Here is a 26296-nt window from a genome sequence, read left to right on the forward strand (position 1 = left end):
GTAAGTAGGGCTAGCTAAAAAAAAACCTATATTATCTTTCAGCAATGACACAATGACCGCAATGACACTAAGGACTGCATCTACAGTACATGTACTTCCGCAGTCAATTCAGGATGGACTTCAAAGACACTGAATCATTCATTTTACAGTTCAATCAATATCCTTTATTTTAAAACAACCACCAAAAATCTACATGCTCAATTATCATATGACTTGTATTACATTAAGCTAACTTTATATTGCCATTATTCATGCTGTTACCCAGAGGGGAACTGGCCCCCACAGAGAGTCTGGTTTCTCCCAAGGTTATTTTTCTCCATTAACCAACATCTTATGGAGTTTTGTGTTCCTTGCCACAGTCGCCTTCGGCTTGCTCACTGGGAGCCTTAAGGCAAATAATTTTAAGACATGATTTAATGAGGATTTTCTTGTGTTTTGTGAGAAGCGCTATACAAATAAAAATGAATCATTCAGAGTCCGTCATAAATTGGAATTGATTCTTTAAAATGGACAGTTTGAACTGAATCAAAGAGAAATTAATCAAACTTACCAACTCTAAACTTTCCCAACTCTGAACTTTAAATCAGAGATGCTATTAAAATAACTGTCCTAACTCTCATTGTTAGGCATACCTCGTCTTGTTTCACCGTTGCCCTTTGTTTACCATTTTTGTCACTTTTGTAATTCCTTAGTTCTCACTTTTGTCCCTTTTGTAGCTCCACAGTCTCCCTGTTAGCGTTCGTGTTCTCCGTTCATTGTTTTCACCAGCCCTCGTTAATTTGCCACTGGTTTCTGTTTATCCCCTTGTTATCTTGTTTGAGTTCTGTTTGTTCATTGGTTCCTGTCTTCCTATGTCCATGTATTTAAACCCTGTTTGTTTGTTTCGTCACTGTCAATCGTTGAATGTTGTCATGCCTGGTATGTGTTCCCTGCCCGAGTTCCCAGTTTTATGTTTATTTCCCCATTGAGGGTTTTCCTTTGTGTTTATTGGTTTGTCTGTTCCAATAAAGTAAGTCTGCACTTAGATCCGCTCTCCTCGTCTGCCTTCGCTGCCTCCATTCGTAACAGACATACTCATTTTGAGGTTTTGTGTGACACTATTCTAAAGGAAATTGAACAGGATTGTTCACATTAAAAAAGGACAATTCTGTAATCTTTTATTCACACACATGTTGTTGCAAACCTGACTTTCCTTCATGGAAAGGAGATGTTAGGAACAGTGTTAGGGACTGACTTCCTAATTTCCTGTTCACTTTCATTGCATGGAAAAAGAGCAGTGTCAACGTTCTTCAGATGTCTCCTCTTTCGTTCCACAGGAGAAATAAAACTATTTGGGTTTGGAACAAGATGAGGACAGAATGTTGATTTTTGGGTTAACTAACCCTTTAATGTCCAAATAAAAATCGCATTCAAATCTTTGTGATATACACGATGTTGCTAAATTAAAAATCACCAGCAAAATAATTACAGATAGATTATGAATATCTGATAAATAACCTAGCCCTAACCTCAAGTATATATTCCCCAGTGCTGCCTGTGGGTGATGCGCTGTAAAATTGAGAGTGTACAGTAATTAGTTATGCTGTATTTCTTCACATCTGTTTTCCATAATCTCTCTCCCACACTCAAAGCAACAACAGGTTTAAATGTTATCTGCTGACCTTTACTATTCTAGAAGATCCATCTCTTTTCCCAAGTGATCGCTTTACTTCAGACATCATGTTGCAAATGAGCCAAACATTTACATACCTAACATGCAACACTTGCTGTTATGGTGCATGAGAAGAGCAGTTTGACAGATAGGTCATGACCTTTAGCTTGTGAATAGACTGCCATTCATTTGTCATAAGCTGTTGATGAGAAGTAGCTCTTAGATTGGACCTAGTAAATGCTTAGGGTTCTTATTAAACACTATATGCTTGTTCAAGTAAACATAAAATCAAAATGTAACCTATTTACTTTCTTAACGCACAGACCTTGAACAAGACTGATCAAGAAAACACCTTGTGTAAATGCCTGCCCAGAAGCTTTTGAGATAGATAGCAATCTGATCACTCAAAACTCTGGAGGTGGTTTGCTACACATACAAGACGAGACCCAGTGCAATATGGAGCAAACACGGATATACAGGTAAACAAAATTATCTCTGAAACAGCAAAATTGCGTTGCCTTTGTGGCAGGGTGAGCAAGAGACAGACACAGTGAGTGTGGTGTCGAGCCTCGTAAGTTGCTTAATAAAAAATATGAAACATAGAATCTAGTCTACGGGGAATGGTGTTCCAAACTTGGAGAATAGAAGCAGGCTCCCTGAGAGGAGGCATGCTTTACGTTCATGCGGCAGTGGTGATGAGGCAAAACACACAATCAGGTGTTCCTCATTCCCCCGGCTGCCCAAACAAGGCTTATTAATTATGTGCCTCTTCTCTTCTCATGCCCAACTCCTGTTGTGGACCTGGCTGAAGGACTGCCCCAAGACAAGGGGGAACGATGGCGACAGGTTGTTCCGCCACACCTTGCATTGGAAATGTCGCAGAAATTACAGTTATATTTGCATATAGAGCAGGAAAAGTAGGTCATTTATATACATTTTGCAGAGAAACATTTACTGTAGGTGGCCAAGTGTAAATGTAATGTGCATACCTTATTGGATAGCAATCTGATCAACTATGGCACATGAACTGACTAAGAATAAATTGGCCCAGGAAGGTAAATAGGGTTGCAAAAGCTGTTCCATGTTGACTTTAATTATCATCAAATAATGTGTACACATCAGTGAATGGAGTCTTTTGTGCGGTACACTGTACTGTATGTGTGTGGCTTTCCTTGTGTCATCCTTGAAGTCTATTATGGTTGCTCACCCATTACTTAACAGTTCTCTAACGACATTTTAAATGTCATGAAAGCTTTATCACAAGGTCAGAACTAAGCTACCTAAATACGTTGAAGAAACAAACAACAGACTTTTGAATAAACAACAACTATAAGGAACCTGGCAAGAACCTCCAGAGTGTGTAATGGACCATTTTAGTTCAGCCCTCACCATGGAAAATCCATATGACGGTAATGTCACGGGTAATATGAAGTGCTGACAGTAATAAAAAAAGGGCCAAACAAGCCCAAGAGCACTGAATGATAGCGCTGCAAAAATACTCCAGTGAGAATACGGCAAAGAGAGTGCGATGGGAAAAGTGGAAAGACTAACACAACCCAACAGATAACACAACAGTGCTGTCAGAATCTGTTGCTGCAAATGAACAGCTGAGAACAAAAGTAGAAATCCCGATAAAAAGCAGAGAGGAAAATGTTATCGCTCAATGGATGCTTTTTTATAGTTTAAGATACCCAGTGTAGTTCTCAACTATGTCTCATTTATGTGTCAGATTTGTTTACGAAAAAAAAAAATTACACAAATGAGACAATTGTTTAGATACAGTATGAATAGAGCAATAAAACTAATGTGGATGGCATAGTTTAGATAATTTGGTCTTGCAAGGACTTGTTTGATAAATGTTTGAGTTCATATTAAAATCTCTGATTTCTCTGAATGCAGAAATTGGTATCTTGGCAAATCTTTTGTTTGAGTTTTGTTGAAACTATAGGAGACACATGTGATCTTTTCAGAAGTCTCTGAAGAAGCAGTAGACCTAGCAAAAGTGTACATTTGCAGACTGATCACACTATGAAATCGGCAACAATAGGTTGAAAGTCAGTCTGTGCTTACAGAAATTCAAATCACTGCCACCAGTGGCCAAAGCTGGAAGTGCTGTTGAACGTCCGTGCAAGCTCCAGCGTCCCGTTGAAATGTCCACAGGGTGGCATCAAAAGTGAGTTGTATTTTTAGTTGTAAATTATGTGACATTCAACATAACCATCAGTGGAATAAAAACGTAATTTTAGAGCAAAAATGCAACTTTCAAATCGTACTCACCGTTGTTTTATGTAAATTTAATTACTTTCTGGTTTTCCAGTAATCAGTAATGTTAGAGGGAAATGTTTTTACAATTACATTAATGCAAAAAATGTCTAATGGGGGATATCACTTGTCAGTAATTTTGCTGAATGGGGCTGATTTCAGGGTGCATGAAATTTGAAGTATCATGTCGATTTCCGATGTGATCATGTTGACATTTGCTTACAATTTATTCTCATTACGGTCAATGAGAAAAATGTAGATATTATCATTAAAGAAATATAATTTGTGATTTATCTTTTCAGGCTCGCACTGCTGCTCAAAATTAGTAACTAGTTACAGCATAAGATTGTTCATGTATAGTATGTGGGAGGAGTATAGGTGTGTTGAGAATGTATAGGTGATGTAACTCCAATAGCTGAGATATAGAATAGTTTATTATGTTTTGAGAATGCAGCTGTTTCTGACACATTTGTTTCCCAATAGTTTAATTTATCAGAAATGTGTTAAAGCTAAAGTGAATAATTTCTGTGCCACTAGCGGCACAAAACTAAACTACATTTCAAAAGTATACATTCTTTTTAAACAGCTTTCCTGAAAACGAATCCGTCTGCTGTTATTCTAACTAACGGGATAGTCACGCCCCAAACTCACACCATTGTTGAGTAAGGGTGCTTTCACTCTAGCACTTTTGGTGTGCACCCAGGGTCAAATTACATAAAGTTAGTTTTGTTTGTATGATGTGAACGCTGTTTTCCGAACTTGGCTGCGCACCTGCGATCCAGTCCCAGGTCTGCTTGAATAGGTGGCCTGGGGTACAGTTCATGTGAACTCTTGTATGGGTCGCTGCTGATATGAATGCAATTGTACCAAATCACGGAAGTGAACCGCTTGTGATGACGTATAATATGCGTCCTTGCAGGCTCGCGATCACAGTTTTTGTGGTATGATGTATTTCTCATACATGCTTGTGTCCAAATAAACACAAGCTCTCCATTCAGAGAGCAGCTCACACTCTTCACACCTCTTTCAACATATCCACGGGCTTGCAACAGACAAACGCAAATATTCATCACATCATTGCACATTCAGTGCAACCGCGGAAGACAAACACAAGTGTCCTTCTGTGCATGGAAAGTTTTCGTGGTAAATCCAAAGAGACAAACTTTAATACTTAACTTAAAACAGAAGACGTCTTCTGGAGTTGGAACAGTGGTAAACAGCTACTGCTTGTACTCGCGTTGATGGCGCAATCGAACCAAGTGTGAAGTACCCTAAATGTAATTGTATGGGGCTGAATCTTGGTTTCGAGTTCGGAAGCTATTAATTTATTGGTATAGGACCTGGAAATCTAGTTTTGTATGGCAGTTGATGATATAAACTCTTTTTATCATGAACTTCAACAGACAACAGTTTAGGACAAGGGTGCTCAGTCCTGTTCTTGGGGATCTACTTTTAGATCTATTTCTAGGTCTTGTCTAGATGATATCCCTCACTCTGCAAAAAGTCTCACAAGATTCACATGTGACATTCATACACTGTGTTTATTTATTGTCCCACAGCAACCCTACAATACCCTGACCTTAAGCCAACCCCAACCTTGATAGCAGCAAATGTGAATCTCAAGAGTTTCACAGAACAAGGTTTAACATTTAGACACAACCCTACATTCCTGAAATGTTTAGCTCCAATTCTAATCAAGCTCACCTGAACTAGCTAGTCAAGGTCTTCGAGTTCTCTTGGATATGACAGGCAGGTGTGTTAGAGTAGGGTTAAACCAAACTCTGTGGGAAGTTATAGCACTAGTAGTAGCATTGAGCATGCCTGGTTCGTGACCTCATCATTTACTCTTCCCTATTGTTGTCATGCTAAAATAGGCTGCCAGCTCAGCTTTCAGGGCCTCAAAACTAGAAATATTCTTCACCTATTCTGATGACAAGAAGACCTTAATGTAGCTCCCGGGCATGAGTATTGATGAATGGAGTCAGCCTCGACAGCAATGACAGCCTGTAGGGATTTGACGAATGGCATCACTCACTGCCATGTTGACATGCACACAATGATTTAGAATAGTCTGAATGCTGATGTTTGCCATTAGGTATTGTACTACAATGTCTGTTATGAGGAACACACAATTTAAACAATTAGATCAAGCAATAGGCAAGTGTTACAGATTATATTACTTATCACAAGGTCAGAACTAAGCTCTGTTACTTAAATAGTACTTATGATGCAATCTTATCACATATAATATTAGTAAAGTTTTTTTTCACAAAAAACAGTCATAGATTTGTAAAACATTATCATTTTCCACAGAAGTGATAAGGTAAAGTAGGTGTTCATGTGTTATTGTGGTCAGATGTCTACCACAGTGTGAAATCACAATGTGGAAGAATGTCGTTTTGGCCACTTGCTTTCAACAAAATGCTCATTTTGCTGTAAGGAGAAAGTTTTGAGTTCTGAATCTTATTGTTTTTATAGCACAATGACCTCTTATATGTAAAAAAAAAAAATCAAGTAAAAATGGATTCCTCATTGGGGGGTGAGGGTATACAGATTTGAAATGACATGAGGGTGCGTAAATACAGAATTTTCATTTTCATCTCTAAACTTAAATGTAAGATTTATTGCTAGTCTATATTGATGTAGACACTGTAAGCAATAGGGCTGTCTATCAAATCTATATAGTTTTGGAGAACAGATAAAAGCTCACACATAGCTGTGGTGACTTCATCTTTCAAAAGCCTGAATATTTGAATGCTCTCCATTCTCACACATCCAGGCTTGCCCTATAGCACTCTGGGTAAAAGGCTAAAAATACTGGGCTGTAAGCCATCGCCAGTAGCCCAGGGATTAGTGGAGCTCAGTATCTCTGGCATCTCTCCAGTTCCATAGTAGCTTTTGTTTTGCAGATAGAAGCACGTCTCAAAGCCTTCTCAGATGAATGACATGAAATTTCTCTTTTGTTTCTGTGAGGCCTTTCAGTTTGTCATTAGTTTCTGAGATCTTACAGCCCAACATACCACTGGTATGTATGTTATTGGCTGATAATGACTTAGGGGGTTTTAAAGGATTGAGGGGTGAATGCTGTTAATTCCTGAGTTTTACTAAGGCTTTCAGAGCAAAATGATCTGAGTCTGTAAATAATAATAAGTAATCTGTGACTTGCAATAAGCCAGAAACATGCTTTGCACAAGTACGCAAACACAGCAACGAATGTTTGGCAAATGCATTACAATCCCGTTGAACATTTTAACTTAATGTTTGCTATTGCGTTGCTCTGGCTGTAGCAAACCTTAGTACTCAAGGGGGCAATAGAGTTACCTTCTAATGTGTGTGTCATTAAACAACATATTTGCATTGCATTGTAATTGGCATTTGACATATTTTGGAACACGATAACGCATGAAATCGAGCTTGAGTAGTTAGAAGTGCATAGCTAAATATAGTTAAATGCAAAAGCACTTGCATTCAGGCATGCACTCTCGCAAAATATGCTTCCGGCCTCATACAACAATGTCACCAAAATTTCAGGTACTTACATTTGGAATTCTTTTAAATAAATCAATACAACCACGATAAATACGTCCATTGTAAAGGTAGCAGCTTCACTTTGTGTAATCACTTTGTACGTCTTTTATAGCTGAGAGAGTGTGGCACTTAATGTGATTGATTGAAATCATCATATAAATATGTTGTTGATTAGAATCAATTTTAGGTTACATTACATAGATGACCTAATTCATTATTTAGGTTAAATGTGGCTGTGTTGCAAAGGGATAAACTCTCACGATTAAATAAGCTATGGACATGGGTGTTGTAAAGACGTTTTTGCAAGTCTTTGCTTGCCTAATTTCTGTTTCACAGTTTGTCAATAGATGTCAAATTACTGCTGCTAACAGATTCCTTACACCTAGCTTCAGCTCACAAAGATTGTGATTGTGTTCACTTAAACATGCTGGCTAGTTGCATGAACTCATGCCTTGTCAGGGATCCCAAGGGAAATGTCTCACAGACATTTGCAGCCACCTGTTTAAATCTGTGTTATGTCTTCAGAATTCCCCTTTAGAACATGGAATTAATTTTGTAGACTATGTACGCTTGTCTCCAATAACCACTTGCATAATTCATTTTTAATTTTTTTTTCCTGTAAACTGCTGTAATTCCTTGCACTTGATTGCTTCGTTGAGGTTTCATTTGCTTTGTGCCGTCATTTCTGTTTTATCTATACACTGTAGAAGAAACTGAAAGTACAACTTATGACCAGACCAGACGAGGATGTAGGTTGGTTGGAAAGAAACACTTTGCTAAGGAATTGAACATTCCTTTATGCCATTTCGAGAGAACCCCAGAGTGTGATACATGTTGAGGGAGGTCTCGCTGTTAGCCAGCATATTACAGGATCACACATTGCAGCCACAAGCATGTCTAATGTCCTAATTGGATTATGCAGTTACGGTTTCTTGAGAGCAAATTATTTAAACAACCAAAATGCCTCCTTTTTTGAGAGGTCTTTGCTCTAGCTACGGTGAGAAATAGGGTAAGACAGTGTTTTGGCATAGGCCTCAAAATTAGCCATTACCTCACCTTACTAGGTGGTACAGAGAACAACAATGGTGACCATGAAGTAAGTGTCAGTGTTGGAACTAACTGAAAAGAACTGAAAGAAGAGATGCTACTGACTTAACAAAACATTTTTAGTACCCTGATCGATTTAAACACACACATCAAATAAGACGTTTATTTGATGTGTGTGTTTAAATCAAGAAGATGTATTTTTTAAGTTGTTTGCTCATCTGTAATACGTCTAAAAGACGTTTCCTCTCGGATGTCAATAAGACATTCAGTAGATGTCTTTGAGACATTTATGATGAAGAATGTTTGTATCTTTTTATGATTTTTAGCAGATGTCATTAAGAAATGCATGCTTTGTAGATGAAAAGATCTAAAACAGACATCTCGGAGATGTACGTGTGCTATCTGGGTAGCGTTACAGAAGATTAGCTTTTTTCAGAACTGTCTAGCTTTTCAAGGAACAAGTTTATTTTCAATTTGCAAGTAGACAACATAACACTGATTGCTGTTTTTTACTTTACATTGTATTGCAAGCCTGGTTAAGGGGTTCCTTGCATATATCGTGGCAGTTCAGAGGTAAAAATGTCCACTGAGTGGCCCTAAATGCAAGTTAAATGTTCTCCCAAACAGGCTTGGGCTCTACCTACCTACCCTCAATTATAAACCTAAACCTAACCTATAGTGTCATACAAAGCAAATGTGACTTGAAAAACACAATTGCCCAAATTTGTAACCCAGTCCTTTGCATTGCAAGTGCAACTCTCTATCACTTGAGCTACCTTGCAATTTGATGGTGCTGGAACAAGCTTGTAAATGTATTTGGTTATGTAACCCTTACAAAAATCAAGAGTTCATGGCAAACTTTCTGCAAATTTGCCACTCATTATTTTTACATGCAAATGAGCTTGTGATTCACTGCAAATGTTTGCCAGAAGTTCAAAGGTCTTCACCGGTAGTGGTGAACCTGCAGCAAACCTTTGGCAACAATGAACAATTTGCTGCAAGTTCGCCGCAAAGTTCATTTGCACGTGAATATAATCAGTGGCGAAATTTGCGGCAAATTTGCCTGGAACTCGTAAAATGTATTGCCTTACAAGTCATGTGCGAAAATAAAAGTGTTTTAATGCCCCAAGATAGCATTGTGTAAGGAGCAGGGCAAAAAGTAAGTGTTTAAGAACTGATAATCCGCTGTTGTACTTGAAAGAAAACACAAATTGTTGTTTTAGAACTTCTAGTGTTTATTTCACCAGGAAAATGTAAAACGTAACATAACGTGAGTCTATGAGATGATGTATTACGCATACAACTTTACAGCCCAGCAATCTGACCTCTCCTAAATGGTCCCTCTCTCTCTCTCTCTCTCTCTCTCGAATAGTGTAGTGTTAAAAAGTTTGATTAATTGTAATTAATTGGTTTGTTGGGAAAAAAACCAGAAATATAGTTCACCAATTCGAGTCCCTGCGTGGTGCAATATTACGGATGTTTTCTATTGTATACCGAAATATGTAGTGAAATGCTTTTTTTCATTACTATGTGTTGACTTAGTTAAACATGTACTGTACATGTACTTGTATATTGTTAGTAGCTTGCAGTGTTTCCAAAGTGTGGCTCGACTAGTTCATCTAGTTGAAATTTTAGCTTGACTACGTTTTCAAAGAAGGTTTCCCGACACTACAAAGTCTCTAGTATTAGTATGTTAGTGTGCTACAATATACATAAAGTGGCTGAGAACCTTGAGGTCATTGCTGAATTCCCCACAAATTTTCTTGAAAGATTGCTGGGAAAAGCGAGACTTTGCAGGGAATAGCACTTGAAATTACTCCTGAAACCCCCCATTTTGTCAAGCAGGTCTTACAACAAGCCTGGCGGTAAGTCCTGAATAAAAGTGGATTTTCATCTTTGAGCAACTGAATAAACATCAGATTTCATGTGTCATGATTTCCTTACGAGGCAGCTCTTTTTTTAACCTCTGGATATACTGAATGAATGTTCAGTGCCAAGAACTTGGTCTCTTGACATGGCTTTCCTCAGCAAAAATTACATTGAAGTGATCAGGGCAGAATGCTTCTTAAAACCTCCAGAGCTGTCATTAATGTCAACGTCTGCTGCTTTGTAGATATATGTCATCTAAAAGCACCCTAGGTTGTAGTTTATAATAGAAAGCACCTATATTAGAAGACAGAAGTGGCAGATTTAAAGGCATAAACTTCGCCGCAATAACATATGTGCTGAAGGAACTGTGTTCGTGAGTTTTGCAAATCCATTTATTGCTCTGCCTCTCATTGGATGTGTAAAAGGAACCCAGAAATTACACATAATGAGCTACTACCCTGCCAGTGCTGTCAATTGGTGTGACCAATATGGTCATTAGCTGACAGTCTTGTCCCCTGTATGTGCTATGAAAGTAACACCAAGCTCTCCTCGTCACAAACCACAGAATGCTGGTTAGATGTTCGCCAGTTATGCGGCAGACCCAGTGAGTGTTTGCATGCTCTAAAATAACTGACAAAAGTGGTGCTGGCCCATCATATGCAGCCTACACAATTTCTAAAACATGACATTTTGAGATATTGACTGAAATGTGCCAAACAATTATAATTGCAAATTTACTCGCTGGCTATATTTGTGGTTCATTGTTAGCTTATTTGCTGATGTTTGTAATAAAACATTTTGATATTGGAAAAAAAAATCCATAGACTTTCATTGAAGAACCAGAGAATTTCTGGGGACCAGAATATAATAGAGCCATGGGGTGACTTGAGCCAGTAAGCAACCACCCAAAAAACAATAGCAACCACCTACAGTAGCAATGCCCTAGCAATCACCAAGAATATATAGCAATGTCCTGGCAACAACTGACATCACTTTAGCATTGTGGAGGTGAATTATGTAAAGAACTGGACAGTAAAAAGAAGAGTTTGGGTTCACACAAACATTAACTTCCAAACCACAATTGTGTTTTCCATGGGGCATTGGATGTTTGAGAACATTAACTAGCATAAATTCAGGCTACCGACCTGACAAGATGCACATTAAAAAACTAATTTGTGCCCGAAGCACCATCATTAATTTTTCCTTGCTGGATTTGTCCAATACTGTATAATGTAATTTGAGGTGAAACCAGCTCTTTCATTCATTGCATTATGTGGTTTTAAAGCAGGAAGTCCAATAGAGTTTTTATTTGTCTTGACTGTGAGGGTATCATATCACATTTACACACACCTACCCGAAAGTGCAATTTTTCGAGTGCTTATAAAAATATAATAACTCTTATGAGCATAGGACCCAAATAATTTCAGAATAGTTAACTGTGATATGATATTCCATACAATCATTGTTATCTATATCTATCTGAAAGCTTGCCACTACAAACTATTCAACCCACTGGTCAACTTGCGTAGCTTATCAGCTCATCAGTTTAAATGACCTTTACTTGATTAAGAACAGTCCTGTTATTTCAAAGAAAGCATCTTAGGAAAAGAAAATGCGTGACTGTGAAACCAGAATGTCCTGTATATGACATCCTCTCCAGTGCTTCCTATTGATTTGTGCTGTACTCTGCTTTCTCTCATGAACACACAGCTGTACATTAAAGAAGCAAGCCATTATGTGTGTATCTGCATTATACAGGGGCATAGTTTCCAGGGGAAAATCAAAACAAGCAAGTACAACCCCCATCCCACCCCCCAACCCAATATTCTAGCCTTGGCTTTATACCTTGAAAATTCGAGAGTCATGGCCTAGTGGTTTCTAATACATGTATATGCATTGAATTGAGTTGTGGTGCTTATGCAGGTTGACATGAGTTTGAAACTAGCTCATGAATTAACAGGTCACATCTCCTCTTGTCCTCTTGTAATGCCTTTATTTGTCTTTATTAGACTGCCTTCAAAAAGTAGAGAATCCTTTCTTTATGTTTTGCCTTTTTGCCACTTTCATTCCTTAAGAAAGTGAATAGGGCAGGAAATGTTGGGGAAATTATAGAAAAACAAGGTCAGGAAATGACACGAGTGAGACTTGAACTCGCATTGGCCGCATGAACACCTACAATCATGGCTTGGATGTGCGCAAACAGCTAGGCTTGGGGTGGGTGGTTTATCCAAAATGTTAAGGCCTTTGCGCAGTGAAATTCCTTGAACGAAATCTAGTCATCTCAATCAGCCATTTATCTACACTTTTTCTACAAATTTCGTGTTTGGTGAACTTTGACACGCAATAGGAAATTGTTTTGTTCAGCAGTGACCTCTGTGTGGGCAGTGGTTTGTACAAAGCTACACTGAAAATTCACAAGGAAATTATTTTAGTGGGGAGTTTCTTTATAACTTCACTCTCCAGAAGTATAAAGTGCAGTATAAAAACAGGCGGATATGCAATCCGTTTTTTTGCTAGTTTCACACATGCTTTACATCTGCCTGAGCCTTCAATTCCTGCAGACTTTCACAGTGCAAAGGTTAATGTGACCACACCTTTATACCATGAAACAAGTGATTTTATTGCACAGTAATGGTATGACCATTCACCAAAACAAGGATTTATATATAAATAACAACTTATTCCTCATCTTTTTTTGGGACACGTCCAGCTCTGCATCTTTGCCTTACTTCATTTTTCTTCATTGCTCTCATGTTTAACTAACATAACGCTAGCCCTAAACTATGCATGCAGCTCCATCAAAAGATTGACTTTTTTAACGATTCCCGGGTGACTTTGATGTTAATTGTCTCCTTGTTTACTTTCTTGTAGGCTGACAGGTAATGAACCCCTGTCCATTCTGCCACTGAGCTCACAGCCAGACGAAAGGGCGGGCAAGGCGCACTACAAGCTGTGTGATAGACTCAAGCTGGAGAAGAAACAGCGCAGAATGTGCAGACGAGACCCTGGTGTGGCCGAGACTCTGATGGAGGCCATCAGCATGAGTGCCTTAGAGTGCCAGTACCAGTTCCGTTTTGAGAGGTGGAACTGCACCTTAGAGGGCCGCTTCAGGGCAAACATTTTAAAGAGAGGTATGCAAATAACTTAAGTCAAATTTAGATTGTTAACCTAAAATACAATTATAAAAAGTTATATTTTTTTTAAAGTACAATTAAAAACAATCAAACATTGCTTTGTTAATTTGAGGAGCCCAACCAGCTTGACATAGCAACTTTTACTCAACCAATGGCATGCGTTTGGGGAAAGGTTCTTTTTTTGTATCGGGTGGGTGTTTTCAAAACAGACATTTTTCCCATTTGCTGACACTAGTGGCACAGAAATTTCTTTACATTTCATTTTCAAGTAATAAGTCTTACAAAGCCTAATTTGTTAATGTTCTTCACAGGCTTCAAGGAGACGGCGTTCCTCTACGCCATTTCTTCAGCAGGCCTGACCCACGCCATGGCCAAAGCCTGCAGTGCTGGCCGCATGGAGCGCTGCACCTGTGACGAGGCTCCAGACCTGGAGAACCGAAAGGCCTGGCAGTGGGGTGGCTGTGGAGACAACCTCAAGTACAGCAACAAATTTGTCAAAGACTTTCTGGGTAAGAGGTCCAACAAGGATCTCCGCGCCCGGATAGACATGCACAACAGCAACGTAGGAATGAAGGTAGGCTTCTAATGTTTTAAATAATAAAACTATTGTATATTATGTATATTAGGGTTAGTTTTTTAAACTAATCATCCTTATAGAGAAACATTCTAAAAGCAAGATGTAGTAACATTTTCTTAATTTTCTTGGGTAAGAAAGTTACAATTCCCTTACAAAAAATCTAAACTAGCTGCAAATTTGCTGATCTTTATTTTCACATACAAATTAGGTTTTGATTCACCGTAAATGTTTGCCAGAAATGTGCAGCTCTTTGCTGGTAGTGGTGAACCTCCGGCAAACCTTTGGCAACAATGGAAAATTTGTCGCAAGTTTGCGGTAAATTTGCCATGAACTCTCAAATTTCGTAAGGGTTTACAATAAGGTTCTATTTGTTAGCATTAGTGAATTAATTGGGTATCATAAAGGACCATGGAAAAATATATTTTTACAGTATTTATTATTAACATTGGTTAATTTTTTATTTATACAAAATACAATTGTTCATTGTTTGTTCATGTTATTTCATGAACTAATGATATATATATATATAAACTCAGCAAAGAAAGAAACGTCCCTTTTTCAGGACACACAGATAATTTTGTAAAAATCCAAATAACTTTACAGATATTTATTGTAAAGTGTTTAAACAATGTTTTCCATGCTTGTCCAATGAACCATAAACAATTAATGAACCTGCACCTGTGGAACAGTCGTTAAGAAACTAACATCTTACAGACGGTAGGAAATTAATGTCACAGTTATAAAAACGTAGGACACTAAAGAGACCTTTCTACTGACTCTGAAAAAAACTAAAGAAAGATGCCCAGGGTCCCTACTCATCTGCGTGACCGTGCATTAGGCATGCTGCATGGAGTAGAGGTCGACAGATATTGTTTTTTTCAGGCCGATGCCGATCTTTTGAAATCCGGGTCGGCCGATGGCCGATTAATGCAGCCGATTTATTTTGGCCGATATTTGGCCGATATGTGCTTGTTTTTAACCTCTTATTTGAACCTTTTATTTGAAAGATAAAATGTAACACAAATAATTACTTAAGATAGACAAAATTTCTCAACAAATACATTTATTGAACACTTGACATTTAAATAAAAAATGTATAATGGAAAAACATATTGTATAAATAATGTATAACAAATATATTAAATAAACAAAGCAGGTGTTACGAACTGCTCCGAGACACGAAGGTTGAGATCCAAATGCAGCTTTAATTAAGGGGCAATCCAGACACGTAATCCAATATTCAGAGCATCCAAGAGAAGCACAGGCATAACTAGGGATGGGTATCGTTAAGGTTTTAATGGTATTACTATCTTACCGATACTGCTTATCGATCCGGTACTTTAACTGTATTCTTAACGGTTCTTTTTAAGATAAACGTTATATAAGCACAGTGATTTAATTTCAGGAAGGTCTACTAACATTACTGTTCAGGTGTGGTCTAAAAAGAAATCTAATAATCTAGTAATCAATTGTAAAATAACACTGCATAGTTTATCATAGATAGATTAATGCTTATTAATGCAGAAGTTATTCATTCAAGAGCTGTAAGTGATTTTCTCTTTGCCTTTTGTTGTTTGATTCGCAGTAATGGCTCAATCGTCACATGTTTAATAGACAGCTTCCCCTTTAAGACCGAGTTCAGATCTAATAGACTCCTGATGCAGCATATTTTCTCCCAACTATTTCCATAACTACGTCCATTTAAGACATAAACTGTGTTTAAGTGAATCTCCAAGCCGGTCATTTAGACATATTTTTGTGTATAGTTGATCGTTTAGATGCGCACATGAAACCCAAAGTAGCCTATACTTTGCTTGTCTCGTTGCGGTGTGTTTCGGAGCGGTTAATGCCCGACGAGGTGTCCATTGTCAGGTTTTAATGGACGACGGCAAGGTGTGAACCGGCCGATGCGCAGCGGAGGTCACTTATACCATGGTCACTTGCCAAATAAAACATTTTTAAAACATTAGTTTATATTTTAATTAGGCTAAATCTAGTTTTTACAAATAATAACTTGCCTGACGGTTTATTTAGCAACCGGAGATATTTATAGTCCGCTCAGCTTGTAGAACCCTTCAGGTTCAAAAATGTTTTTTTTTTTTTTTCATGAAACACAAAGGTAGGCATAGTTATTTTTTATTACACATAAAACAATTAATCAAACAATAATCAAACAAAAAAAACAATTAGTTCTGCGCTCCAGCGATTTGCGCTTATAGAGGGCAATAAATTAATCAGATCAAAGAGAGGGTCATTTGCCTACATGCTAGCTTTTTTATTTACAATTAATTTCAACGTTTCCATTTATAGTGCAATTTGAAAAAGTCGGCCAGCATTACAGGTCATGAATCTGGTGTCAGTTATAATATTGAATTCCCTTATATGGCGGTTCATACAGGCTCTCAGGCTCCTTAGGCTTGAAACGCTGTACTCTCCTCCTGCCTTGGTTGTCTGGACAGCTGCGTAAAACTCCCGCAGGGTTTCATTCAGAGCAGCAGCGGTGTAATTTTCAAAGCTGGAGTCCATTTCTTTTTGAACAATAAAGTCTCTGAGTGTATTTACTGCCCATTTCGTATTTTTTTTCGTGTTGATCTCATCTTTTTCGTCTTCTATTTGATTCAGTTCTCCCGTTGTTATCTCTTTGTGTCGTTTCTCCGTTTTATTTAAATTTTTTCTTTCTTCAGCAGCATCCCAGTCATCAAAGTTGTCATATTCTCCATAAATGTTAAAAGAAATAACGAAGTCGCTCATTGTTGTATTAGTAGGCTATGTAATATCTAACTAATGTTAGACGTTTGTTTTGATAGAGCAAATTATTAACGGATACTTTGACTGCCTGTTGCTATGGTTACTCACAGCTGTTGTAGGCAGCGCATTTATTTATTAATTTCGAATGGCAGGCAGTTTCACCAGAACTACTTTACTAGGTGTCCTCTATCACTTTTTAACGGACACCCTGCAGCCAATCAAAATCGAGTATTCACCCAGACCATGGTATAATTAAATATAAAGAAGTTATACAAATTTAATCCTTACTGTTTTCTCCAAGGAACTTAGCTCCTTCCTTAGGCACTGGATGAGGTCTGCTCACTCTGCTGGAAAATGACTCTAGGGGGAGCGTGCGTCGAACACGTGTTCCACAACAACACTAGGCTGCCCACAGGTGCGCCTGCCTAATAATCGGCTTGATATACTTGGATATTGGCCGATGCCGATTATGTTAAAAAATGCTAAAAATCGGCCAATTAATCGGTCGACCTCTAGCATGGAGGCATGAGGACTGCAGATGTGTCCAGGGCAATAAATTGCAATGAGTGAGACGCCTGCTACAGGGAGACAGGAAGGACAGCTGATCATCCTCGCAGTGGTAGACCATGTGTAACAACACCTGCACAGGATCGGGTCTTCCCAATATCACACCTGTGGGACAGAAACAGGATGGCAACATCAAATTCTCGAGTTACACCAGGAACGCACAATCCAGTGCTCAGACTATTCGCAATATGGCTGAGAGAGGCTGGACTAAGGGCTTGTAGGCCTTTTGTAAGGCAGGTCCTTACCAGACATCACCGGCAATGATATCACCTATGGGCACAAACCCACCTTCGCTGGACCAGACAGGACTGGCAAAAAGTGCTCTTCACTGACGAGTCATGGTTTTGTCTCACCAGGGGTGATGGTCGGACTCACGTTTATCATCAAAGGAATGAATGTTATATCGAGGCCTGAACTCTGGAGCGGGATTGATTTGGAGATGGAGGGTCTGTCATGGTCTGGGGTGGTGTGTCACAGCATCATCGAACCTAGCTTGTTGTCATTGTCAATGCTGTGCGTTACAGGGAAGACATCCTTCTCCCTCATGTGGTACCCTTCCTGCAGGCTCATCCTGACATGACCCTCCAGCATGAGTCATAATACTCGTTCTGTGCATGATTTCCTGCAAGACAGGAATGTCAGTGTTCTACCATGGCCAGCGAAGAGCCCTGATCTCAATCCCATTGAGCACGTCTGGGACCTGTTGGATTGGAGGGTGAGGGCTAGGGCCATTCCCCCAGAAATGTCCAGAAACTTGCAAGTGCCTTGGTGGAAGAGTGGGGTAACATCTCACAGCAAGAACTGGAAAATCTGGTGCAGTCCATGAGGAGTTAATGCAGCTGGTGGCCACATCAGATACTGACAGTTACTTTTGATTTTGACCCCACCTTTGTTCACGGACACATTATTCCATTTCTGTTAGTCACATGTCTGTGAAACTTGTTCAGTTTATATCTTAGTTGTTGAATCTTTTTATGTTCATACAAATATTTACACATGTTAATTTTGCTGAAAATAAAAGCAGTTGAAAGTTAGAGGACGTTTCTTTTTTGCTGAGTGTATATATATTTATATATATATATATATATATATATATATATATATATATATATATATATATATATATATATATATATTCTTAATATAATTTTGCTTAAGTATATTTATCTTGCTTTTAAGATGGGGATTATAAATAATATGGAAGATTTCTGGGTTTGAGAGAAATATGAATGAGTAATCTGCATATAGTACAGTATGAAGCAGATGATTTGCATTGTAGCTAACTTAGCTTCATTTCTTTTTTCCTGTTTCTGCTCTGGTGGTTAAACGAATGGCTCCATAAATTCTTTAAGGTTACTTAAATAGTCTGTAAAAGACCCAGCTTAAATCACTTTAATTGACTATTTAATTCAGTAATTTATAATAAGTGCCCATTAATCAAGGTTTGGTTTCCCCTTCGGTCTAAATAAGCAGTAGGTTTGTCCCAAATGCAAGTCTTCCATTGTTTTTGGTAAGAGAAGTAGGCGAGGTAATATGGAGGCCCTTGTAAGAATAAAAACACAAAAAAAAAGAAACAGAAAAAGACCCAATAACACAAAGCCAAAGTAAACTACAGGTCTGGCACCAACATATTGTCTCATATCATTCGTTTTAGTTTTTAGTATGCATATAAATTACAGCACAGATCAGCACAAACTTGTCTTCTCTGCTCGGTCCATCTGAAGTAGTTATCCTCAGGCCATTTTGTCTGCGATAAGAGATTTACAGCTCTGCATTTAATGTTTCTGTCCATCTGCACATGTAAGGAGGTGTACAGTCTTTGGGGTCAAATCCCATATGGAGAGCAAACTTGGAATGTGCTAGCCTCTGCATCCCCTGTGCTTTAAAGCTGACGTTTCACATTTTCCTCTGCTTCCATTGTGGTGGATTTGCAGATTTTGTTGAACAAGTTCACCACTTGTTTGACAGAAATTGTCCAGACAGTACCTTTTATGTACTTATCTCAAAGTTCACTTTCTTACAGAAATGTTGAATTGGTCAAACATTGTGGTTGGTAATGCTCACCGTATAATGCAAGGTTTAGGTAAATATCAGTGTGAATTGTTCACAGTTTTATTGTGTGGGATCTGAGTGCAGATAAAACTTAACTCTGTTACACCATGTCCTTACCAGATGCTACAGGATAAATATGAATACTGCATGTCCATGTGACTTCTACCTTAAACACCTAATCTTTACTTCTAATGACCAAAATTAACTTTAACGTTACCATGGCTACTGTAATAATATATTTCAGAATAAGAATCAGCTTTATTGATTGTATATATATCTACATATATATACATAGTGGAAATACAGTTATATAAAGTGCAAGGGAATGTAATGCAGAAGAGGTCGGATGTGTTGGATAAATATAAAAAGACTAAACTGTGGATTGCACATAATTATTCCTCAATGGGGCAGTTTTAACTTTTCATGAGATGGATAGCCTGAGGGGAAAAAAACAGTTTTCTTGGTGATCCCTTACAAAAATGTATACACATAATGGACATTTTTTAAAGCAGAGCTTTTTTTTTGACAAGAGCATTTGATAAAACCATAATTATGGCTATTAGGCAAGAATGAGGATAATACCCTACCCCTCAATGGGCTGTATTGTCATTCACTCTGTGGTTGAGCAGAGTTAAAGCAATCAAAATATGTGGGGGCATCAAAGTTATTGCCTCAATGTGCTTTTGAAATACTTGTTTTGTAAATAAACTTGCCTATCTGTTTAACTGACCTTTCAATATGAGAGGCAACATAAGGGTTTTGTAAACATCTTTGATGTGTAGCAGTGTGCTGTGTCTGCTGATATAATTGGAGACATAAATGTTGATGTTTGGTAAAGTCTTCAGTGTACTGCCTTTGATGTGTGTCATCTTACCACTTTCAACATTTGTCCCAACCAGGTGATCAAGGCCGGTGTGGAAACCACCTGTAAGTGTCATGGAGTTTCAGGCTCCTGCACTGTGCAGACCTGCTGGAGGCAGCTGGCACCTTTCCATGAGATCGGCAAGCAGCTTAAACAACGCTACGAGACTTCAGTCAAAGTGGCCAGCTCCACCAATGAAGCTACCGGAGAGGGGGAGATCTCTCAGACACGTTCCCAGGGGCAGCAGCCCCCACCGGGCCCACGGCCGGACCCCATTCCCCGAACCACCGATCTTCTACACATCGAGGACTCGCCGGACTTTTGCTTGCTCACCAAGTATTCGGCAGGAACGTTGGCACGCAAGTGCTATAAGGATAAAAACTGTGACGTAATTTGCTGCGACAGGGGCCACAACACTCAGAGCCGAGTGGTGACACGGCCGTGCCAGTGCCAAGTACGCTGGTGCTGCTATGTTGAATGCAAACAGTGCACTCAAAGAGAAGAGGTTTACACATGTAAAGGGTAAAAAATCATGACAACCATGCAGAATATCTCTGGCCAGAACTGTGAAGAGAGACAAATGAGAGTGAGTGGAAGACACAATAAAGAATAAGGAGAAGTGACACATTGGAATAGGTGGATTCCCTTGTCCTGTTTCGAGAAGGTAAAAAAAAAAAGATGAAAAGCACTTTTGGATAGGTTTTGGAAGACATTTTTTTGTTTGTTTCCCAAGTGAAGTGGTGTGAAGGCTGTATAATATACCTAGCCTAAGGGAATGGTCCACAGTTTTGAGAGACATCTTGGAACTAGACAAAAAAACTTCACAGAGTAACTCGTCTGCCAAGACATCAATCAGCAGTAAAATTCAGTCCTGGACAGACATTTGTTTGTCCAATGATCTGACAGTCTCTGAAAAATAGCTTGAAACGTTTCAAGCTGTATGTGCGAGAGTATGTGTTTGTATGTGACTGATTTAATTCCAAAATAATTCATTCTGAGACTAAATTTGCATTGATGAAACGATGGAGTCAGATTTATTCTACATGCACATGTATTCAACACCCACACAAGAGTGTGTGTATGCATATGTACATAGATAAATTACATTATAATTCTATTATATACACCACTTATCGGAGTATGTTCAATAACCACTAACCACACAAATGTTTTATTGTTTGTGTGCTTGCGTTCACTTTGTGTTGTAATTCTCTTTGACAAGGCCTTTCGGAAAGCAATACTTTTGATTTGTGTCTTTCTGTGGATATAATTTATGGAACTTTGGTGGACTATTCTTTTGCAAGGAACAAAAATTATTTGCTTTTCCTCTCAATTTCCTTTTTTTTATTGTTTGCTTGACAGTGAAAATCTTTACTAGTCCATTTAAGATTTATCTCTGCCTTAAATGAACTCTACAGATGACTGTTCAGGGAACAAGTGAAACCACTATGCACAATTGGATAGTAAAGAGATACTATATTGCAAGCAGGAGTATTAGTCTCCATTATTTAGGTCTCCACCTGACGACAGATCTGTCCATCCTCATTAAAAGCTGCTGATTCATTGCTGTAATCGCTGCAGCAGTGTTCTTCAGGCGTTGCTGGTTAAGTATGCTATGGTTCATGGCCATTTTATGTTCTGTGAGTTTTACAGACAGCTTGAGGGTGTAACGAAGAGATGAGAATAAACATCACAGCAAATGTGAACCACCAGAGTCTGCATTGGAAAAAGCTAAATTATTAGCTTTCTTATTAGAATGTTATTTCTAGGGGGAAGTAGTTAATCTCAGAGATAATACCTCTTCCAGCATATTCTGATGCTAGAGGATTTGATGTTGGAAATTGTGGAGGATGATTTTTGACACCTGCTAGATTTCAGTTGGGGATGGTGGCCGAAGTGGGATAGGTCCACATACACACTTCATCTGATTCAAGTGATTCTAAATTCAGTCATGAATCTATACATGGCACATGCTGATAGCTCCTTTAAACATGTAATCTGTTAGCCTGTCAACTTGCGTACTCTCTTTGTCTAACATTCAAATTGCCTCAGATGTTCCCCAGCACCACTGGTCGAAATCTTTTTCAAGGGCATTGTTTGTATGTTAAATTGTGCAGCAGAAGCATTATATGCAGTCTTCCATGCACAACACAGCATGTCTGTGTATGTTCTAGCATTAGCATGTCTTCATACTTGCTCTGCAAAGGCAGGAGGAGCAGAGTAGCAGAGCTAGTCTGAAAAAAAAACCAAAAACTACCAACTTGTCATATCTACTATAACATGTTACATTTATTCTGAGAGTTGTCATTATTAAAATACAGTTGTTCTTAATCCCGTATTGAACACACAGAGTTCTGTTATTTGCGGGAGTGACAACCAAATTCGCTCTCGAACAATTCAGTTAGTTACAACCTAATGTTTTTTAGATCCACATAGTGGGTACTGAACTGAACAACTGTTTGTTAATGCAGTGGCACCACTTTCTTTTGGACACTGTCAGCTAATCTGATGTGCTGTGCTGGAAAAATCACAGATTCATTTTGGAAGTGACTCCTGTATTTTGTACCCACATTGAACTATAGTTTAGGGAATTCAATACCACATTGTAAGTGCAAAAAATTGCAGTGTGTACAAGTCCAAATTTTACTGCTTGATTGTGGTTCTCCCATCACATTTTGAATCAGCAGCAACTTTCTTTAGAAGTGATTCTTCTAAAGTTTAATTGAACCTATTCATAGTTGTGGAGATGCAAGACAATCTTTGGTTAGTGTTCATTTATATACTCCTGTCAACTCCGTTAATATAGATTGGCATATATATTTATGTCCATATGGATGTGGGTGTCCATATATACATATTGTTAAGAGAACACTGAAATTTCATATTTTTTTTTAAAATGATTTAAAATGACCAAATGACAGGATCTAAGTTTCTGATCGGACTTTTAGACACTTACAGACTCTGACTCTGTCAGCTTAGTGGCGGCGCACATTTTGACAATGTATGACTTTATGTTTATCTCAAGAGAGTCTGGTGATCTGAATACAGTGTAAATATATATATATATATATATATATATATATATATATATATATATATATATATATATATGAACATATGACAAAATTATATGAATGAATTACAGTATATATGCTTTTTTATTGTTTTAGTTGAGTGTGAACTACTGAGTGAGGGACCGACAAAAAGCAAAATGGCACCATTCACGCACTGAAGCTTGGAAACTCTCCCATTAAGTATTTAAAGACATATATGTATGTTTATATATCATTCAAATGTTTTTTCTCAATTGTAAATAGCTAAGGTTATGTTCCTGTGGCATACAGATAAAAGTGAGGCACATGCATACCGTTCAAGCATTTGGACAGAAGTTTCCGGAATGTCAAAATTAAACCTATAGTCAAAATAAAAAACAGATTTGACATGAATTTTAAGTGCCAACTTCAGTGCTTTGTAAATAGATAATATGTTAGATAATATTCCCCAGTAAGCACACGCACAGTCATTTTTTCTATCTATTTTTAAGTGCCTTGTTTTTTTTTATAAATATCTTAACATGAGCAAATACACATACATTATATGGATTATTTTTCTTACCAGGCACTGGCAAATAGTTTTGTCTTGTTTAATGGAAAAAAAAAAATAGGTGAAGATTTTGATAGCAATAAGTACATAGCAATATTTCTGTCTGAGAAGGGATTCTTTTTTTTATTATTCCATTTAACCTTATGAGCTGAATTCCAAACAGTTGTGTGATGGAGCGACATGCCAATTAAAGAATGCTTGGAAACATATACATAGACCTTTGCACGCTACATGGAAACCATAATGGCTATGCTAAGTCTCTCATCAGACATGCCCTCTCGCCCACAGCAAAAGTGAGCAGAAAACAGCATGGACATACATACAGCTCTCCTCAGATGCCTGCTTACATCTGTTCTAGCTTAGTAAATATGTTCTGTTGACAAACAATGTAGATACCATGTATAGTTTTCATTTTTGGCATGCTGCATGTTCTCAGTAATAAGTCATATTTTCTTATTGACAGAATGCAGCGTGAGATTACATTCTCCGTTTTTATTTCTAATGCATTTGAATCTTTGATACTTCCCAATTCACCCTGTAAAAATCTATTTGGTAGGGAAAAAGGAAACAGAGACGAAATATAAATTATTTTGAAATGTTTTATGAGCATGTGTTAAGTGTACATTTTGTTAAGTTCTCTTTGATTTTATAACTTTTTTTGTTTTTGATATTCTGGCTTGCATTTGTCCTTTCTTTGGTATTTGCTTTTTGGGGGGTTGAGGTAGTATGTTTTAATTCAATGTAATTGCTCCAGGTGGCTAAGAGAAATCATTTACCCCCAATGTAAAGTGCAAACCCTCTCAAATTCAGTCTTGCAACTATGTCTGTTTGCTTCTCTCAAGAGCAGAGTAACTATGACCTTGTTCGATTACAAGGAATGTAGATCAAAGAGTGCCAATATGTAGTATATATCGTACAACCCACCACACCCATAGTAAAACTATACTGTTTATGTCCCAGCTAGCTGTAGCAACCGCCAAAAATATAGTGTTTTTGCTGTACATCATTTGTAGCATAAAGTCTAATTCATTTTCCAACTACTATATTGATTATGGAATCAAATAAAACATAACTTTCATAAATAGCAAGACGGTTGATTGTTTTAGACATACACTCATCATTAAGAGTTGATCAAAGACACTTAACACTGACCAAATGGACAGTAAATTTGTGTTGTCAATTCCAATTTCTCTGTCACTATTCTGATTTTTGTCAGGGTTTGTGCAATGCTGTAACTGTTCAAAGGCATTTTTATTTCTTTTAGGGTAGAGTTTGTCGGTTGGTTGTCTTTGTCCACTTTATTCTTGTCTTATGGGAAGCTATTTTCCGCTAAATTATTTTCCTCTACCTCATGTGTATAGCTTGTAGGTATAAACTGATCATGAATGACTGGTAAGAATGTATTTAAGTTATTTAACATCTTTGTATAACAAAGGCAAGAAAGTCTGAAAATAATAAAATAATTTTTAAAGAATGTCCGAATTTTGTGTTTCTGATTTTGCTAGAAAGCATTCTTCAGAACTGGCTCATGTATTCCAATGAAATGAGATCAAATAAATAAATACATTTGATCAAATGCAGGTGAGGAAAAAAAAAACCCTCATATTTATTCTTACCTTTTGATGAAATGTAACCAGTATTACTAAAGCTATATACAAAACACCAAACTGTACTGTAAGATACAGGTGAAAAGTTTAGTGGTAACCTAAAGGGTTAAAATTGGTTAGAACCATTTAAGAGATCACATTAAACATCATAAGTTGTGCAACTTATAAGTTGTCTGGTAATTATAACAAAATTGCTATTCATCTTGTTTTAAATGGTTTTGGTGTTTAAACTCTGGAAAATAAATCATCTTGCTTAGCAAAGAATGGCCTTTGCATTCAATGAATTAGCAGAGAGTTATTGCAAATGGGTAGTTGATGCACAACATGTCCATGGACTTTTTATTTCTGGTCCTGTGATGTGACAATTGCTTTTTTGAAAGTGCAAATATTCCATGTAGTCTCTAAATTACGCATATAGATAAAGATAAAGATAAAATATACTTTAATGTCCCCCGGGGGGGAAATTTGTCTTGGGCTACAGTCACTGCGACACACACTTACAACAAACCACATAAAATATACACTGAGTATAGACAATACAAACATGCCTCATTACACTGTACCGTGAAAACACACAGTGGGAATAAAAAGTGTACAAGTAGGTAGCAGTCATTTGTTACTGTTTAGCGTCTTAATGGCAGCTGGCATGAATTAGTTTTTATACCTCTTTAACCTGCATTTCAGCATTCTAAATCGTTTACCTGAGGGTAACAACTCTAGTTCCTTATTGAGAATGTGGGTTGGGTCATCCAGAATCTTATGTGCCTCCCTGAGCACAGATTTTTCGTA

The 26296-nt window shown here is 37.8% G+C and overlaps 1 protein-coding gene across 1 annotated transcript in view; it reads left to right on the forward strand.

Annotated features, from left to right (window-relative positions):
• The window catches only part of LOC127649052 (protein Wnt-9a-like), a 45402-nt gene extending 22067 nt beyond the window's left edge, over positions 1 to 23335 (forward strand). Inside the window, 3 exon segments of the mRNA XM_052133946.1 lie at positions 13229 to 13488; positions 13803 to 14065; positions 20335 to 23335. Of these exon segments, the coding sequence (XP_051989906.1) occupies positions 13229 to 13488; positions 13803 to 14065; positions 20335 to 20823 (1012 nt within the window). The 3' untranslated portion in view covers positions 20824 to 23335.
• Positions 23336 to 26296: the final 2961 nt, after the last annotated feature.

The sequence above is a fragment of the Xyrauchen texanus genome, chromosome 9, assembly GCF_025860055.1.
Source record: "Xyrauchen texanus isolate HMW12.3.18 chromosome 9, RBS_HiC_50CHRs, whole genome shotgun sequence".
In the NCBI taxonomy this organism is placed as follows: domain Eukaryota; kingdom Metazoa; phylum Chordata; class Actinopteri; order Cypriniformes; family Catostomidae; genus Xyrauchen; species Xyrauchen texanus.